This window comes from Eucyclogobius newberryi, unplaced genomic scaffold (assembly GCF_026437365.1).
Source record: "Eucyclogobius newberryi isolate DKJ021-1_F unplaced genomic scaffold, fEucNew1.0.hap1 SCAF_12, whole genome shotgun sequence".
Taxonomy (NCBI): Eukaryota; Metazoa; Chordata; class Actinopteri; order Gobiiformes; family Gobiidae; genus Eucyclogobius; species Eucyclogobius newberryi.
The window spans coordinates 14753592-14770279 of record NW_027315746.1 but is presented as its reverse complement, the minus strand read 5'-3'; the positions used below and the strand labels follow the sequence as shown (position 1 = coordinate 14770279).

General features: G+C 46.0%; 1 protein-coding gene across 1 annotated transcript; it reads right to left on the bottom strand.

Moving 5' to 3' along the window:
• Nucleotides 1-148: 148 nt before the first annotated feature.
• On the bottom strand, nt 149-15348 carry LOC140356150 (inositol monophosphatase 3-like). Its single transcript, XM_072440925.1, has 8 exons — nt 15172-15348; nt 14710-14782; nt 14496-14642; nt 2613-2772; nt 1882-1977; nt 1155-1316; nt 943-1071; nt 149-471 (listed from the first exon to the last, which is right to left on the bottom strand). The coding sequence occupies exons 1-8, from the start codon at nt 15276-15278 to the stop codon at nt 317-319; spliced, it is 1029 nt and encodes a 342-aa protein (XP_072297026.1). The 5' UTR covers nt 15279-15348; the 3' UTR covers nt 149-316.
• Between the last annotated feature and the right edge of the window lie 1340 nt (nt 15349-16688).

Here is a 16688-nt window from a genome sequence, read left to right as displayed (position 1 = left end):
GCAACAGAGAACTACAGTGTAATGAATGAATGCTGAAAGTGCATCTGTACCAAACATTTTAAATAGTACGTAGAAAGTTCTGTAACTAAATATTGTGAAAACGTCTCCAGAAGGTTGATCGTTCATAATAATGTCTCTCCTCTTTTGATGAAGTGGTGATGGATGATCAGCGGCTCACAAATGTCTTTATCATAGATTTGGAACGAGGGAAAACTGTACCATTGAACCAGTCGGTCTTTGACTTCAAGGTTTTGAGCATTCAGACCCACAAAGTGTTTTTAACCATTTTTGCTCCATTTTCACGATCTTTAGTAGCTCAGTGCGTGTGTCGGTGCTTCTCTGGGTCCCAGGCCGGTAGTTTCTCCAGCACAGCCTTGTGGTCCAGTCCCACAGTGGCCACCAGTCCTCCACTGTTCAGAGGCGTGTCTCTGTAGTCGATCTCTTCCCCTTTGAGAGTGGTCATGTGACCTCCTGCAACAACAGTGCAAGCGTGAGCTTTTATTTTCTACATTTTTACAATATACTCTCACCAACAATGAATTATAAACAATGGATTCGCCCAGGATGTATTCTTTTCATGCATATACAAAAATTACAGACACTGATAAGTACTAATTTTTGCTGCCAGAATACAACAGCTGAGATAGAACAGTTATATATTTGTACTTTAGATGGTTTATTTTAACACCTAGATTAAAGGATGGCATTGCACAAACTGTGATTACTCTGGTCCCTTCTGAGTTTGTAGTAAAAACAGGATTGTGGGTGGTATACTTTTTTTATACAGGGCCGTGAAAAGCATAGATCGTAATTAAGGTTGTAGTAATTTCAATATTTTGGAGGGAAATTATCCCAAAATATGGCTCAAAAACATCTGCAGAGTTTATCGGCAATGTAAAAAAGAAAAAAACAATAATAGGAGGTAAAATATTGAATCGTTACCCAGTGCCCTGAGCAGTGCATCTCCAGCACAAATGTCCCACTTTTTTATGGCTGTGATGTGAACATAAACGTCAGCTTGGTCTATAGACTCTCCAGCAGGCAGGTCCAACAGAGAGAGCACCTTATATCCTGAGAAATACATGACAAAAACATTTTAACACTTCCAAACACACAAAAATGAATTAAATTAAAATGAGTGTTTGTGTCATTACCTGCTCCACCAGCTTGTATGGCTGTGGTGTTGTTCCCAAATGCTTCTTGGACATAGTTCTTTGCCTCTCCAGGGTGGGACCTTGAAATAATGACTTTTGGTGGTGTGACACTGTAGGACGATCGAGCCTGGACATTTGAGTCATGTCCCACCAAAGCCCAGGCTGTGAAAGAAACAGACAGGCTTAAACCTAATAAAAACATGTTTCTATTGGCAGCCTCTCAAAGATTTAGTTGGTACATCATGTTTTCTCTCCGGATTCTACAACTTCCTCCCACCTTCCAAACACATGCATCTGTGAGTCAATTGGCAACTGTAAATTGCCCCTAGTGAATAAATGTGAGGGTGAATGGTTGTCTTTGTGTCTATGTGACAAGCTAACCCTGTGACGAGCGGGCCCTTGTCCAGGTGTATCCCGCTTAAGGCCCAAAGTCACTGGGATATGCTCCAGTCACCCGTGACCGTGAACGGGAACAAGCGGTAGAAAATTAATGAATTATGTTTTATTAATAGGATTCTACAACACAGTCGCCTTGTTTGTTTGGTTTTCTGGATTCACACAGGCAAAAGGAAGAAAAGGCACATTTTAGAGTCTGAAAGTTCATGAAGTGTATTGCTGTATCAGTTTCCATTCTTGTTGTCGTCTAAAGACTCCAGACTCCAAGACTACCCAGAAAAGCAAATTACATGTAATGCAATCAACTTGTATAAATATAGTTTTTATTCACCTGTAAAGCCATTAAAAGGCTGGTGTATGACCCCGATCACTGGTTTCCCATCAACAGCGACACACACCATTGTAGTCACATACTTCAGGAAATTCTCTGGAGACAAGAAAAACTGGTTTAAAACATGTCATTCAGTTTTTGACATCATCACACTCATAATGGGACGTTTATGTTGACCTACTTACCTGTGCAGTGATATCTTTTATTTTGATGTAATACGATTTTATTGTCAAGTAATGCACTTTTATTTATTTTTACTTTATGCTAGCTCCCTTTGACATTTCTTTTTATTTTTTCTATGAAAACAACAATTACCCAGGTGGAACGAGATAAGGACAATGGATATTGCTAGAAATAAAAGGTCATATTCTCTTTCTATTATAATAAATACTATCTTCCTGTAGTAAGCTAAAAATACATAATAATTTGTCTTTGTTAATCATGTAAATGTAGCTGGAGTTATCTCCCATTAATGATGAATTCTGGATTATGTTAGGATTTCATACCAAAGTAATGCAATTTTAATATATGTAATGTAACAAGCCAATGCACTACATCACTTTTATACAATAGGGTTTTGTTTACGTTTTGCTGATTCAAATACACAAAATGCATGATTTTGCACAATATTAGAGAGAGAATCCACAGTGACCTCTTTTCCTTTACAAGTGAATATAGCATCAGCAGCTGAATACAGAGTACATTGAGTCCTGCATTAACACGCGGTGTACCTGTGTACTCTTTCGTAGCGTCCAGCGGGTCGATCCACACAGTCACGCTCTCGGCCGGGACCTCACTCACATTCGTTATCTTTTCTGCCATTTCACTGGGAATGGTCCGGCTCCACAACAGAGACTTATCCACAACATTGTCGTGCTCCTCGCTGTTCACCTGCAAAAAGCAAGTGTTCTTTTCAAGTTACTTCAGGAGAAACATGGAGGCTTAGATACTTTACCATTTGAAATGTTGCAAAAAGGCTGCAATTATACAATATAACAATCATGGAGGGAAGGGCAATTTTACCTCCATGCAAAATGTTGAAGCAGTTAGTTTAGTTTATTTGCGGTTAAAAACCACATTGGAAAGATGTGTGAAAAAAAGTTCAAAGCGCAAACAAGACATCAAAAACCCCACAAACAATGGACATAAGTTACAAAACACTAAAAGTACAGCGAAAAAATTCACACTGTGAAAGTTAGCGAGCTAAAAAGATAAAAGTAATATATTTAAGAAACATAATAATAAATTCAAGTAAAGTGCTAGATCCATAAAGTGCATTGCTCAAGCTAGTGAGCTTGTGGGAAGAAGCAGAAATAGCATATAGATTAATGAAAACTACGAGTCCTTTTAGTTAGTGATGTAGCAGTATACAATTTTAGGGTCACAATTATCATGAGGAGAAATATGGTGATTTTATTATTAATCACAATTATCGACATTTTTTTAATGTTTAAACTTAAAATGAAAATTTGTTTTTTGTAACAATTAACCTGCCCACCATTTAATAAAGCAGATTATGTTCTAAATAAAATATAATTGCCTCTTTCTCTGACATATATGTAGGGTCTCAAACTACATGTATTCAGTTTATGATTAAGGGAGATTTCTTAGCAGAAACGAGACAAGACGGGGCACCAGGGTAAAACCCAAAGCTAAGATACGGTCCTTAATCGCGCTCGTTAAAAAGGTCTGAAGGGTGTTTCACGATTCAGGGACTTACACATAGTCTATTCAAACAAACAATAGTCAATAACTCTTTCGTGTAGTTTATTTATCCAAAGGGCAATCAAAAACACCGGAGCAGAAATGTGCACAGGTAAATCACAGGTGATGTTATATCAGATTTGACAGCAAATTTCATGCAGATAATGTTAAACCAGGGTTTTGCCTTTGATAATCAAACGTGTCTATGCTAATCTATATCAAAAAGGGGGAAAGTGAGAAGCTAAAAGGGAGGAGGAACAGCTGAGCTCTACCCAAATCACGCCACAAAAACGGCACACTGAACTCAGCTTACGGTTTGTAGAGACTCGGTCCGGCTGGTCCTTGTCCGCGGACGAGGTCCGTAGCGAGGCGTCGCGTGTAGCGGTGTGGCGGCGAAGGTTCGTGAAGCGGGCGGCGGTCGTGGAGCGGTGTGCTGGCCGTGGAGCGGTGTGCTGGCCGTGGAGCGGTGTGCTGGCCGTGGAGCGAGGAAGGCAGCGGCGGCTGTGAGGTCCTTGGCGCCGGTGGCAACGGAGGCGATATCCGAGAGTTCCTTAGCGGTAGAACGCTTTAGCGGCGTGTTAGCTCCTCACGCGGCCTTTACTCAGATGAGAGCGTAGCGCTGATCCACGTAAACGGCGTAGATTACTTCAAAAAGAAAAGAAACGAAGTAGCAAAGAAAGTCTCTGTCCGGTTTAGCGCTTAAGCTTAGTTCCAGGTGGTTTCAAAGTCCAGGGCTGGCATGGCCTTGTCGACCACGTGACGGACGGATTTTTGTTGAGACAAAGGAAAAAGTGAAAGGCTCGTCCGTGGAGACGGCTCCCAAGAGAAAAGACAAAGGGGATGAGAAGAGAAGAGAAGAGGAACAGAAGAGGAAGAGTTTCTAGCTTGGAGCGTCCTTTTGATACCTGGCCCGCAGGGCATGCTGGGAGCGAAAGGGGCGGGCGCTACTGCGCAGATTTCCCGTTTAACATTTCCTGGCCGAGAAAATAAAGCTAGAGTAACGTAAATAATGGCAAAACATTTACACGTTAAACATTTTTGGGCAGTTTGTACACATTATTTCTTGAGGTAGATACATTTTACATCTTCTTTCACCTGTGACGGGCACTTGAGTTAAAGCATTGGGAATATAAACCTTAAAAAGTGGAAAAATACGTAACACAAGGTGAAACATGCGGTGTATGGAGTTGGTTCAGACGAACATTCATGGCATAATCACATAAAACGTGGTTTTCATTGGGGCATCCTCCTGAAAGTCACTGGGGAGAAGGTCTGTTATCACAAAAAGTCACAGCAGCTCCCTGCGGTGAGGGAGAGAGGGAGAACGAAAACCCCCAATGTTCAAAGAGAGATTTTCTGTTATCTGGCCGTGGAATGTCCATCCCCATTCCCCTACAACCCCCCGATTGGCCGTTGGTTCTCCGATGAAGAAGCAAGGGAATGTCCTTACCGAGTCAGTGAGCGGCACAGAGTGGCATGATTTGGGTAAACCTCTGAACCTGGACTGGTCGCTTTCCTATTTGGGCTGAGGGGCAGGTGCTAGTGGGTGTTACACTATCCCTAGGCTACTAACTCTCAGCACATCATCCTGAGAGGGAGTGGTAAACCATGCAAGAGCTCTTGACTCCTAGTGCAAGAATTTGGGCGTAGAAACAAGATTCTAAGACACCGAGGTAGCTTACGTAGTATCGAGGTACAAAATTAGATCAAAGTGGATGTCTATGGTGGAAAAAAAAACGAAAGTGGTTAACAAGGTTCCTGACATACGTTTCACCCTAGCGAGGGGGCAACTTCTAGGTTGGACCGCTTCTGTTCGAAACAGGTGACGGAATATTCTACTCTATGGTTTGCATGCAGGGGAGATTAACATACGAGGCTAGTGGTAGGGACTTTGCGGGCTTAGGACCAGCTGTAAGTCGGGGATTTGGCTAAAATTTTCCAAGCTCCTGTAGGTGGCGCCTGTGTTAGGTGTCGTCGGGGCAGAACAACTCGTGCTGCTGTGTCATGCTTGTCATAGTGGAAGATCACCTCTCGGAGGGAAGTGTTCACGAGTCAACGGCCCCCCAACTATTTTAGCCCAGGTCTCTGTGACCTGGTCTCGCACCGCCACGAAGGTTGGGCACGCGCTGCCTGCTGTCACAGGTTTTTAACCGCAAACGCCGCCGGTACTGTCATGTATTGCTATCACGATACGCAATAACGTCTGGGGTCTGTAAGTGTCACATGCCACCAGGAGGAGGCGTTGTGACCACATGCTTCTGTCAACACACATCTGGGGATGTTTTTAGAGACACTAGCACGTAACTCTTTGATGATTAGGTTTTAGTGGTTAGGGTTAGTAGACTTTACAATCTGTGCAAAACAATTGTTAGTACAGTCCCTAACAGGCGTGTGTTTGTCAGAGTTGTGTTCTAGTTGGAACTATCGGCATCCCTGACATGTCCCATGGGGTTTTGGTGCGCTTTGATTTGGTTGAGATGAACCCATTTCAGAGTAGGTTCTCTGCGTCTTTTGGTGATCTTCACGTGGTACACCACCGGAGATAGTTTGTTGACAGTCTCGTAGGGTCCCGACCAACGTGGGAGGAGCTTTCGGGTTAGCTTGGTTAGCCAGTCTCTTGTCTGTCCGATCGGGTGCGCTAAGATGTAATACCATACCTTGTCCCCGATCTGGAGCTCGTCGTTTGGGGCTTTCTGATTGTAGTAAGCCTTGCAATCCTCTGCACTTTTCTCAAGCTTCTTCTGAGCGAGAGAGAAGGTCGCTTTCAGGTGCTCCTGTAAGTCCGACATGTATTGGTGGGTAGTGTAGGCGGTTGCGATGCTAACCTCTCCCAGTTTGTACAACAGGTGTAGGGGGAGGGTCATCTGTCGGTCAGTCAAGAGTTCGTATGTGGCGTTGACCCCCCGGAGGCCAGCTGTTGGCGCTTCGTGTGCGTGCGTCAGCAAAACCCCCCGGAGGCTCTGAGGTACCACAAATGCGGGTGCAGTGAGGATCTCAGAGGCAAACACCAGCAGTCCATGACGCAAGGTGAAGTTCTCTCGTGTGCGCCACAGCGCGGCGAGAGATGCGTCGGCAGCAAGTGCATCAGGAGGGATGGCACTTGGCGCAGGGTCAGGAAGGAAACCGATGATGCGGCTTATGGCCCCATCGGCTGCTTGTAGAGACACAAGGTCAGAGGAGGCGAAGGTCGGAGACACTTCAAGAAGGGCGCGATCGGGCTGGGGCCGTCCGGTGACAGCACGGGGCCGTGTGATCGCGGCCACCGAAAGGGTGGGCTGGGTGGGCATCAACTCACTGTCCAGTGAGTCAGCCTGTAAGTTACAGGGAGCCACTTCAAGGGCCCCTTGTTTTGCCAGGGAGTCGGCTAGGTCGTTGAGGTCTTTGTCTGGCGGCACGTCGACCTTGGGAGGGGTCACGATGGCACAGCACTGAACTGGCGGAGTTGATTGGGGCATGGGCAGAGGTCGACGGACTTGTGCCCAAATTTTTAGTCGTTTAAAATCAACCAATGGCTCGAAGCGACTGAGCAGCTCTTGACCTAAAAGAAGGGGAATAGAATTCATAGGTGAAACGTAAACGGGATGCATCAGTTTCATGGGGCCGATCGTTATCTGGATCAGGGCCACCTCGTCAAGGGTGGTGTTGACCTGAGAGTAAGGTCGGATTTCCAAGCAGCAGGGCTGTGACTTCAGTTCTCGTTGAGAGTGCTGGGCCACTTTTTGTAAGGTTCTGAAAAGATCGCGAGAGATCAAGCTGATGTCGGCGGCTGTATCAAGGAGTGCGTCATGCACAAAGTTGTCCTCCAAGAGGACTGAAAGATAAAGCTTGCGTGCGGCTCCCTTTTCGGAAAGGTTACCAAGAAACTGGGTAAAGGGGGGCTCGCATTGGATGATCGACGGGTCGTAATCCTGTGGGCTGGAGATAGAACTTACCTGGACCACAAAGACGTCGTTGGCCTCCGGTGTCATTTGATCGTCGCTGTCAAGTTCCTGGTCTTCAGGGGGTTGGTCCCCAGTGACAGGTGTTTCCGACAGAGGGTCCAGGTCCACAGGGCTCCGATAGAAGTCTTCTAACTCGTCTTCTGATTGGCTGAGCGCTGAGTTATCACTCGTCTCAGGTCCGAGGGAGGTTACGGCGAGGACCTCCGCTTTACTTTTCTGGTTCCATTTCATGTCTTGGATCATTTTCAGCACCTTACTCAGATGTTCTTTACTGAGGTTCGAAGCGTCGAGACTCGGTTTAGAGGAAGACTTACCTGCGGAGTCTCCTTGGGTTTCTTCTTTCGTTGAGCCGTTAGGCCGGGAGTCCCTTTTGAACGGTCTGGCATCCCTTCGGTTGTTATACCTACCTGAGGCGTTCTCCCCGTCCCTAAACGGTCTTGGCGGTCCTCGGGTGTCTCCCGAGCGATGGTTTTCCAAGGTGCCCTCTAGCTCGAGAGGTCTTTCGACGCTCAGGACGGAAGAGTGGCCTTGGGTTCTGATTGTTGTTCCTGCCTGTTTGGTGTAGCTCCTTACCGCTAAATCTCGCAGCTGGCGGCTGCTTTGAGTTATTGGGCAGGCTGCCACGCCCAGGTGGTAGCTGGTTGCGGGGTGGAGGTTCTGTAGGAACAAAGATTTGAAATGTTTGTCCTCCTCCATCCCTGCTTCATTTTGTGATCCAAAATACGCTTTCCTCAATCGGTCGTAGTAGGCTTGAGGAGCCTCGTGTCTGTCTTGCTTGCACATCAGGGCAGCAGGCAACCCTATTGAGGTGCCTGTATCTGAGTACTCTTCGAGGAGAGCATGACACAAGAGCTCATAGTCCTTCAGGACGTAAGGAGGTTGGCGTTCCATGAAGCTGCTAATGTCTCGGCTGGACGTTAGTTTGATCAAGAAGATCTTGTCTTTGATTGACGGATACGACAGGCGTCCAGCATAGAAGTCGATGTCTCTCAGGTACGCGCTGGTGTCGTTAGCGGCGCCTGGCTTGGGCTCAAACCGAGAGATATGCCTGGCTATTTTGTCCAAGTCATGGTCGGTCGGGCCTCGATGGCGTCTATCGGGGTCTCTGCCCTCGCGATAGTCTTCACGAGTGTCCCTGAAGTCGTCGGGGTACCTGCGAGTGTCCCCACGGTCATCTCGTCGCGCGTCCCTGTGGTCGTCGTAGTGCCTGCGGGGGCTACCGTGGTCGTCTCGTCGCGCGTCCTGTAGTTCGGCGTAATGTCTGCGTGGGCTGTCACATCTGTCGCGTCGCCTGTCCCGTAGGTCATAGTCCGAATAACGTCGGGCGGAGCTGGTAGAGTCGGGTCCGGGGTGGTACCGGGACTTGTCTCGGTCACGGCCGTCCCCCAGTCGTCTACCGTCAGTGTAGGTCCAGCTTGGGCTCCTCCCCCCGTAGGTTCGTCCATGCGTGTCAGAGTCGGAGGTTCGATCGTCTCTGGGTCGGTCATTGTCAGCGTACGGGGTGGGGCTCTTACGTCTGTCGTAGTCGTGGCCCCGTGGTGGCCAGCTACGGTCTGTCCAGTCTCCCCTTTCTTCCTTGAAGTACAGCCTCTGTGGATCCAGGCGGGCCACGGGGGTTGGACTGGGTTGAGTCCCCCGCCCGTGGTCCTCCCGGTTGTCTGTACTCGGTCGGTCGTAGGACGGTTTCGCACGGCTTCGCCTGTCAGTCAGGTCTCTTATCTGGAGTCTAAGGTCATGCAGCTCAGTCTCTGCCTTTTCAGTCGCCTGAATGGATCGGTGGAGCGCGTGCTTAGCATCTTCCAGATCAGCTTCCTGGTCAGCAAATTTCTGCTCCGCCCGTTGAAGCTCCTGTCGGAGGTACGAGGTTTCGTCCTCCTTTGCTCCTTCAAATCTTGACCTGGCGTCAACGCTCTGTGTTAGCAGCGCAACGTCTGCGTTGGCTCGGTCGAGCTCCGTTCTGAGGTCGGCGGTCTCAGTTCTCTGTGCCTCCAGGTCTGTCTTCCTGGCTTCCGATTTGTGGCGCTCAAGTTCAAGGAGGAGAGATACAAATCGATAGCAACATGGCTGGCCCATTCGGCCATGTCCTTAGCCTTTGGCGCCTGTTGGAGTCCAATCCACAGCGCAAGGTCCTCGTGAAGGTTCCTGTTGGAGAGGAGCCTGTTCCTTCCCAGGACACCAGGGGCTACTTCACTGGTATAGTCTACCATGGACTCGTGTAGGTTGTCTACAGGCCAGTGAATGAAATCACTATCAGAGTCCGCCATGTTTACTTTAGGCAGGGTCGGGACGAGAAGGTCCCAGGTTGCCAGGTCTGTGTGTTGCCAACAGTCAAGTGGGGCAGGTATGTCGGGACGCCGATAGTTTCTGAATTACAATCACTCGCTTAGGAGAAATTAAAGAAACGTTTTAGAGTGTTCGTGTTAAGTTATGGTGGCTAGGCTAAACCTTTGTGCGTGTAGCTGCGTGGAGCTTGCTAGTTCGTGCGTGAGCGGGGCATGCAGTCGTGCGGGTGTTGATGTTTGGATGAAACAACAGTTAACAAGGCATGTTAAATGGTATTGCAATTAGACATCAACCATGGACGCATGCAGTGTCCGCGGCAATTCACTAGGTTACACGGCAAGGCTTAGCGGGGTCAGGGCCATGCAATTACGAAACAAGGTCTGATCGGGGCGACACTCGCTGTTCTTGACCGGCATTCAGTAGGCAATCAAACAGGTAAACAACAAGCTGTTATTCTGATAGCGTGCAGCATTCAGTGAAGTGTTACTTAGCGCCGGGGTACACCTGCGGAGATTAGTTGAAAATCATGCAGTGTATAGAAAGGAAAAATTTTGTTTAATCAAAGCGTTAAACAGCAGCGTCAGCTGTGCAGAACGAGCGTTAAACCAGGTGTTGTTCTGGGGCGTGTGCGCACTTGCAGCAGAACAGGTACAAAGCGGTTAGTTAAAACAGGCCATGCACTTCTAAAAGGAAAAATTGATTAAAGCGTTAAAACAACAGTGGGGAAACTGTGCAAAAAGGCATTTAAACAATTGGTGTGAGCTTAGGAGCATGCAAGCACTTGCAGTACAGATACACAGCGGTTAATTAAAACAGGCCATGCATTTCAAAAGAAAAATATTGGTTAACGCGTTGAAACAGCGTCAGCTGTGCAGAACGAGCGTTAAACAAGGTGTTGTTCTGGGGCGTGTACACACTTGCAGCAGAACAGGTACAAAGCGGTTAGTTAAAACAGGCCATGCACTTCTAAAAGAAAAATATTGATTAAAGCGTTAAAACAACAGTGGGGAAACTCTGTGAAAGCATTTAAACAATCTGTTAGCAGCGAGGAGCATGCGGTGCGAAAGTAAACACTAATCTTGTTAGTGTCTAGGTGAGACTTAATTGTCACCCCCCGGTGTGTGTTGACAGGGGAACAGGGTCAGCCTAAGGGTAAAGTGTAGTACAATTTACCCACCACCAGATGGAGACAAAGCTCCGCTAAGCTCCGCTAAGAGTGTGATTCAATTTAATGACCACTAGGTGGAGACAAAGCTCCGCTAAGAGTGTGATTCAATTTAATGACCACTAGGTGGAGACAAAGCTCCGCTAAGAGTGTGATTCAATTTAATGACCACTGGATGGAGACAAAGCTCTGCAAAGAGTGTGATTCAATTTAATGACCACGAGGTGGAGGCAAGGCTCCGCTAAGAGTGTGATTCAATTTAAAGACCACTGGATGGAGACAGAGCTCCGCAAAGAATTTAATGACCACTAGGCGGAGACAAAGCTCCGCTAAGAGTGTGATTCAAATTAATGACCACTAGGTGGAGACAAAGCTCCTGGGCTGGACAGTTTTCCTCCGGAGGAATTCCAGCTGGGCGCAGGGCGCTTGGGACCGCCTCTAGGGGGGGTCAGAGTTAGCGTCGAGTCGTCACTCAGCACGCTCTACACGGCTTTTGTTAGCATTTAGCTCATGTGTTAGCGTTAGCATCCACGCTCGGCCGCGTGGTTTGTAAAGACAAAATGGCGGTTAGCACAACAACATGGCATTTAGCATACTAGCTCGGCTCGTGTTTGTGCTAGCTCAGGGCCGTAGCCTATGTATTAGCTTCTGCTCGTGTCATTTGGTAGCGAGCCAAAAGTATTCACGAGCGTGGCAGTTGTTCGGGGACGGGAAATTCGCCGTACTGCCCCTGCCGTCTTGGGGCGGATGTGCTTATGCGGCGTTACAGCCCTAATAAGCTTCCCCAGGTTCGATAATTATCTTGTGCACGTGTTCGTGAAGTAACTAGGCGGTTTGCGTACGGTAACAGCAGCGTACGGTTTATCCAAGCATCGTTACAGCGCAGGCAAGTTCACAAAGCAGTCTCATATTCCAGCATCAACACAGCAGCATACAGTTTGAGTTCAAACGTCCACAAAAGTTTATATGAGTACTAATCTGATTCAAAGACTATGAAAAGTTTTAATCGGCTCACGCGGGGGCATCAAATATGTAGGGTCTCAAACTACATGTATTCAGTTTATGATTAAGGGAGATTTCTTAGCAGAAACGAGACAAGACGGGGCACCAGGGTAAAACCCAAAGCTAAGATACGGTCCTTAATCGCGCTCGTTAAAAAGGTCTGAAGGGTGTTTCACGATTCAGGGACTTACACATAGTCTATTCAAACAAACAATAGTCAATAACTCTTTTGTGTAGTTTATTTATCCAAGGGGCAATCAAAAACACCGGAGCAGAAATGTGCACAGGTAAATCACAGGTGATGTTATATCAGATTTGACAGCAAATTTCATGCAGATAATGTTAAACCAGGGTTTTGCCTTTGATAATCAAACGTGTCTATGCTAATCTATATCAAAAAGGGGGAAAGTGAGAAGCTAAAAGGGAGGAGGAACAGCTGAGCTCTACCCAAATCACGCCACAAAAACGGCACACTGAACTCGGCTTACAGTTTGTAGAGACTCCGTCCGGCTGGTCCTTGTCCGCGGACGAGGTCCGTAGCGAGGCGTCGCGTGTAGCGGTGTGGCGGCGAAGGTTCGTGAAGCGGGCGGCGGCCGTGGAGCGGTGTGCTGGCCGTGGAGCGGTGTGCTGGCCGTGGAGCGGTGTGCTGGCCGTGGAGCGAGGAAGGCAGCGGCGGCTGTGAGGTCCTTGGCGCCGGTGGCAACGGAGGCGATATCCGAGAGTTCCTTAGCGGTAGAACGCTTTAGCGGCGTGTTAGCTCCTCACGCGGCCTTTACTCAGATGAGAGCGTAGCGCTGATCCACGTAAACGGCGTAGATTACTTCAAAAAGAAAAGAAACGAAGTAGCAAAGAAAGTCTCTGTCCGGTTTAGCGCTTAAGCTTAGTTCCAGGTGGTTTCAGAGTCCAGGGCTGGCATGGCCTTGTCGACCACGTGACGGACGGATTTTTGTTGAGACAAAGGAAAAAGTGAAAGCCTCGTCCGTGGAGACGGCTCCCAAGAGAAAAGACAAAGGGGATGAGAAGAGAAGAGAAGAGGAAGAGAAGAGGAAGAGTTTCTAGCTTGGAGCGTCCTTTTGATACCTGGCCCGCAGGGCATGCTGGGAGCGAAAGGGGCGGGCGCTACTGCGCAGATTTCCCGTTTAACATTTCCTGGCCGAGAAAATAAAGCTAGAGTAACGTAAATAATGGCAAAACATTTAAACCCTGTTTTAACATTTACACGTTAAACATTTTTGGGCAGTTTGTACACATTATTTCTTGAGGTAGATACATTTTACATCTTCTTTCACCTGTGACGGGCACTTGAGTTAAAGCATTGGGAATATAAACCTTAAACAGTGGAAAAATACGTAACACAAGGTGAAACATGTGGTGTATGGAGTTGGTTCAGACGAACATTCATGGCATAATCACATAAAACGTGGTTTTCATTGGGGCATCCTGAAATGCTCCTGAAAGTCACTGGGGAGAAGGTCTGTTATCACAAAAAGTCACAGCAGCTCCCTGCGGTGAGGGTGAGAGGGAGAACGAACACCCCCAATGTTCAAAGAGAGATTTTCTGTTATCTGGCCGTGGAATGTCCATCCCCATTCCCCTACATATATATCAGATAGGGCTTGTTGACACGCTGGGCTCCCCTCTGTCTGACACACACACCTGGAGACATCTGGAGACGTAGCGCTGATCCACGTAAACGGCGTAGATTACTTCAAAAAGAAAAGAAACGAAGTAGCAAAGAAAGTCTCTGTCCGGTTTAGCGCTTAAGCTTAGTTCCAGGTGGTTTCAGAGTCCAGGGCTGGCATGGCCTGCCTGCAGGGCTGGCATGGCCTGTCTGCAGTATACCACAGGTTCCAAAAACCCCATGAATAAACTACCGTGGTCATAAACAATAATCACGGTAATTGGAGAAAAAAAAAACATCTTAACATCCCTAGTGGTGACGCACACTGTTTGAAATTTGTTTTGGTCATGAAATGAGAATACATAAATATATTTTAGGACACGGGCACAAAAGCTACAGGAGTGGCGAGGCGTGTAAATTATACACACCAAAACACACACTTGATTTAATGACAAACCAAACAAGAACAATGGCTACTTATAGAACTAGGGCTGTGTAACTTATTGTGTTTTAATTGAGAGCAAGTTTCAGTCATTTCTAATTGTTAAGGAGTTTATTTTTAACTGAGAGCTCTACAGCGTTCCCCTCACAATGTTTTTGTTTGTTTTAAACGGCAATTATTTAAAGTCCGTTTTCTTTATGTTCAGGAAATTGTTATTGAAAAACATTTTATTTGTTTTTCAAGCTAGACAAAATTTTATTTGATCCAAATTCAGGATCAATCTATGTGGAAATACTTGTGATCATCATTATTTTTCATCACATCAGACAAAACACCACATTGGACTGGAACAATGATTGCATTTTCGTTCTGAATGTGCCAGTTTATTCTAAGATGTTCTAATAATCTGTATGTAAATTTAAATATTGCGGAGAAAATGGAAAGAGTTTCACTCACTGTGATTTCAGGAAATGTGTTTCTTATGATATGGTACATTTTCCTGTGGGACTCGAGGTCTCCCATAGTGAGTGGGTCGTTGGCCCCCTCTTTGGTCTTGCCTTTGGACGTTTCCTGTAGGCCATTTTCCTCCCGTACTCGCTTTACCTGTCCACACAAAATCACATATTATTACCTTAATGATGTTGACAAGGTTTGAAGCTAATGTTTTCACCTCTTTGCCCCCCAGAACAGCAGCCTCCACAGACAGGGCCAGCAGGTCCCTCAAGTCAACATTTCTCCTTTGTCTGCAACAACATAAACAATATAAAACACACAATTAAACCCAAATAACAAAGAACAGTAACTTTAAACACAGATGGCATTGATTTTCGTTTTAACTCCAATATAGGGTTTTGATCCATTCAAATAAAAAGTACACTGGCTTGTCATCTTACTTATTCCAATACGTGGCATTAAGTGTACAAGGAATAATGGACCCAAATACTAGAACTATGTATAATATAAATCCCCGTGTTTAACTCATAAATACCACCAGTCAAGATGACAAATCCCATAACTACAACATACTAAACATGTCCTTTATTGAGTCTTTAGACAGGCAAACAGAATGAACTGTGAGTTAAGTTCATGGAGATCGTACGTGTCAGACCACAGCATTCCCCAGAAGCCTCACCTGAAGGCGGCCAGGCGGTTGGAGATGTCCCCGGAGTACAGGTGGTACAGGACGCCGACCCCGAGCAGGCAGAACACGGTGCACACGCGGATACTCATCCGAGCCATGGCACCAACAAAGCCCCTCTGTGGTGTCAGTGCAACCCGGGGTGAAGCGGGCTGACGTGGCTCAAGAGCAGCGCTGAGCGAAGAGAAGCCTCGTGAAACAAACAAAGCATTTGAACCAAACGCTTCGAGGCTTTGACAGCAACAGTTCGATGAAGAATGAAGTCTGACGAGTCTAAAGTTACTACAACTACAGTAGGTGGCGGTAATGTAACAATGAGATACCAACCGCCATAAAACACCAAACAAGAATACTTTTCCAGAGTGACATCTAGTGGCATGTTTTAGTACTACTACATCCACAGTGGTTTGAACTACAATCTATGTGCTATAGTTACCGATAAAATAACATTTTAGTCGTGTGTGTTATTGATGCAACGGTGTTTTTAGAATAATATGAATTCAAAAACATTGGATTTGATAAAGCAAGGGCTTTCTTTTACCCCCGACTCGAAATACCTGTAAGTCCAGCGTGATACAACTCCAGAGCATGTGACTATCCTAAGATTATAACTTATCTCGCCTTTCACAAACAAGCAAAACACTTTTTTAAACTTTGTGGAGCAGGTTGAGACTTTAGAGTCATAGGTTTGAGACATACTATTATTATTATTGGTTCGATTAAGGACCCCAGAGAACGCCCCGCCCCCTAGTGAAACAAAGCGGTTCATAAACCATCTGAGTCACGTGATTAGCGCTTTGGACCCAATCTCTCTTTTTCTCTCTTCATGTATTAAATTTATTTTAATTTATTTTCAACGCGTGTCATGGAGCACATGCTTGAAGACGTACGACTACAGATGACGTACGACTACAGAAGACGTACGACTACAGAAGACGTACGACTACAGAAGACGTACGACTACAGAAGACGTACAACTACAGATGACGTACGACAGAAGACGTACAACTAGTCGCCGCTTAAGCCCTGATCCGTGTCTAAAAAAACAGACACCTAATGATAAACAAGCGCATTTCGCATCGTCAAAGTTCATTTGATCGCTCGCATCGTGGTTCGGTCATTTTCCAACAGCTTCACAGCTTCGTACGTTCACTTACGTACACGTAAAGGTCAATATATTTACTTTCGGGTTGCTACAACAACATTTACACAGAAGTCGGTCATTTAAAATTAAAAAATGAGACTACGTAAGAAATTATTTCATATAATTTATGCATTCAAATCATTAAAGTTACTTTGCAAATAAAGGGATACAGTATTTTTCACAGTGCATAACAGAATCATGATTGCCGTAATAATAATAATTAAAAAAAAAACATTTGATAGAAATAACTTGTAGAGCAGTAAATAGAGTGAATTATTGTAAAGCATTATTAGTTACTATTGAAGACTCTTTCCCACTAATGCAGTTTAAAATGGTATTAAAGTCTTAATGGTAATGTTAAAGTAAT